The sequence below is a fragment of the Condylura cristata genome, unplaced genomic scaffold (genome assembly GCF_000260355.1).
Source record: "Condylura cristata isolate star-nosed mole 26May11 unplaced genomic scaffold, ConCri1.0 scaffold00002, whole genome shotgun sequence".
Classification (NCBI taxonomy): Eukaryota; Metazoa; Chordata; class Mammalia; order Eulipotyphla; family Talpidae; genus Condylura; species Condylura cristata.
The window spans coordinates 47479004-47481296 of NW_004567103.1; the positions used below are offsets into that span (position 1 = coordinate 47479004).

At 41.5% G+C, this 2293-nt stretch overlaps 1 protein-coding gene across 1 annotated transcript in view; it reads right to left on the minus strand.

Annotated features, from left to right (window-relative positions):
* Positions 1-24: 24 nt before the first annotated feature.
* Positions 25-2293, minus strand: part of CERS6 (ceramide synthase 6) — a 254533-nt gene continuing 252264 nt past the window's right edge. The window contains exon 11 of the mRNA XM_004674575.2: positions 25-805. Coding sequence (XP_004674632.1) covers positions 653-805 — 153 coding nt within the window. The 3' untranslated portion in view covers positions 25-652. The remainder of the gene's footprint in view (positions 806-2293) is intronic.

The window sequence follows — 2293 nt, forward strand, 5'->3', positions numbered from 1 at the left end:
AATACGAAGATTCCCTACCAGGCATCCAGTAACCATATTCTGTAATTTGAACTGCTAATTGACCATGAAGAGTGACAATTAAAAAAAAAAAAAAACAGAAAACCTAGCTTATCCTGCTTAAACGTTATCTGGGGAGGAGGGCCACTGAAGCTGAGTAGGCAATTTCAAAATGGGCACCGTAACAAAAGACAGCAAACCTATTTGGAGCTGTATGAATATCCTGCACTGGGCTTGCTTGCACTGAGTGACAAATTAAGCTGATGCTCCTAGCAGACTGGGTTACTGAATAGAAAGGGGTTGAAGTAGATGGAGCATCTCCCTTACTGATATGAACCCAGAGAGTAAAGGGGGAAACCCTCTTTTGCCCACAGATTTACAAACAAATACAAAAAAAAATAAATAATATGGTAAGACAGTACAAACGCAAATACTGTTCCCTTGTGTCAGTTACATACAGCATGCCTACATATAGAGAATGGTAATTCTTCTTCATTCAGATAGGACACATGGCAGTGCACTATTCAAAATGCTTTGATAATCCTAATTTTTGTTTCTGGTGCCGAGAAATTATGAAAGGAACCGCATTTGCGACTTATTAAATACTTCCAGGAACAAACAGTTCACTTTGTTCAGGACATGTAGTTTTGAGTAATTAATCATCCACAGAGCACGAGCCAGTCAGGAGATACCCATTGGTACCACTGGTCCCATTGGTGGTGGTTGCAGTGTGGGGGTTCTTTCCTGGAGGTTCCGAATCCTCCTCATCTGAGCTGGACTCAATATCGCTTCGATCGTCCTTGGACACCTGTGGAAAACAAGGAGGTGAGTACAACTAGCTCTTAAGAAATCATCAAGGTATGGCACTCTCAGAAACAGAATCATACACAAGGAGGGACGATGCAAATGAAAAGATCCAAAAGTTAAGGAAAAGAAAAAAATTGCCATAGTAATAAACTCTTCTTCACTGGACATTGATAATTTGGGTGACAGTCAGTTATCAGGAATGCAGGTGGGGTTAGGCATCATGGGGTCTAGACCTGCTGCCCTCTTAAGGTATCTTTCCAGATTCAGAATGTATGAGACCCTGAACCCCGCCCTTACTGGCAAAGTGGCATACTACTCTACTGGAGTGGCACTAGAGAATTTGGCAAGAATGGACTGACTTACTCTATGGTGATCATATTCTTCTCGATAATCATGTAAAGTCAGCTGTCTTTCAACTACTCTCAGATATCGTTAAAACACACTCTTATTTTGCTTAGTAATGCATTATCTTATGACTTTTATTGTCTGCTGAAATTAAACAGAATTTTTGTTTTAAATACTACCTGACAATTAATGGCAGCAGAAGGCACTTTGAGGACCTGTGACTGGAGTCTAGTTTAAGGCATTTCTCAAGGAAACCTGATGCGGTCACCATGAATTGGCTCCCATTTTTCCAGGGGTCTTCAATTGTGTACTCTTTTGAGTAATGAGGATGCTAATATAAGGCACCACAATACAAGTCCCTACTTAAAGGATGGGGAAAAAAATCCTCTTGTTTAGCAAGGAAATAATTTAGGGGAAATTTAAAGAAATGCCGGCCCTTCCTGGTGGCCTAAGGGTTAAGTCTTAGCATTATCACTGCAAGGGCCCAGGGCAGCCTGAGTCTGATCCCTGGCCAGGGAGATGACCCACTGTCTCTCCCCCTGCTCCCCTTTGCAGTGTATTTCAATGCATCTGCTGTTAACCTCCTACTCTGTCTCGTGAATCTTCTCACCACCTGCCCCGCACCTCCGGCCTCCACACAGTTCTTCTAAGTAAAAATAAAAAAATCTTTTTTAAAAATGAAAGAAATACTCTACTGCTCATAAAATTAACCATTTGACCTTCCCACCCTGTAAGTCTAAATTACAGCAATCATTCTTACCCAACAAGCCTTTGAGAAATCGAGCACTATTTACTTATTTTTAAGTGGTGTGGCAACAGGGACCTCGTGCCTGGCTTCACAGTTTCTCCCAGTTTAGTCACTACCTTAATTCCTGAGGTCAGCTAAGGGGGTTGACAAAGTCTACTGTGTGAAAATTAACTAGGGCTTTGTGACATCCAACTGTCATATGCTACGACTATTTCCCAGCTTGAGAACCCTGGAGCCCACTGCCCTTCCAACTCAAAACGCCACTGTTACCAAGAGAATATAATTTTTCTTTTTGGACAAAAAAAAAAAAAAAGAGCTGGACACTAGTATACCTTTCTAAGCAGAGATGACCGAGTGAATATGGGTAAAATGGTCCTCATTCTAATGTCCCCCAAA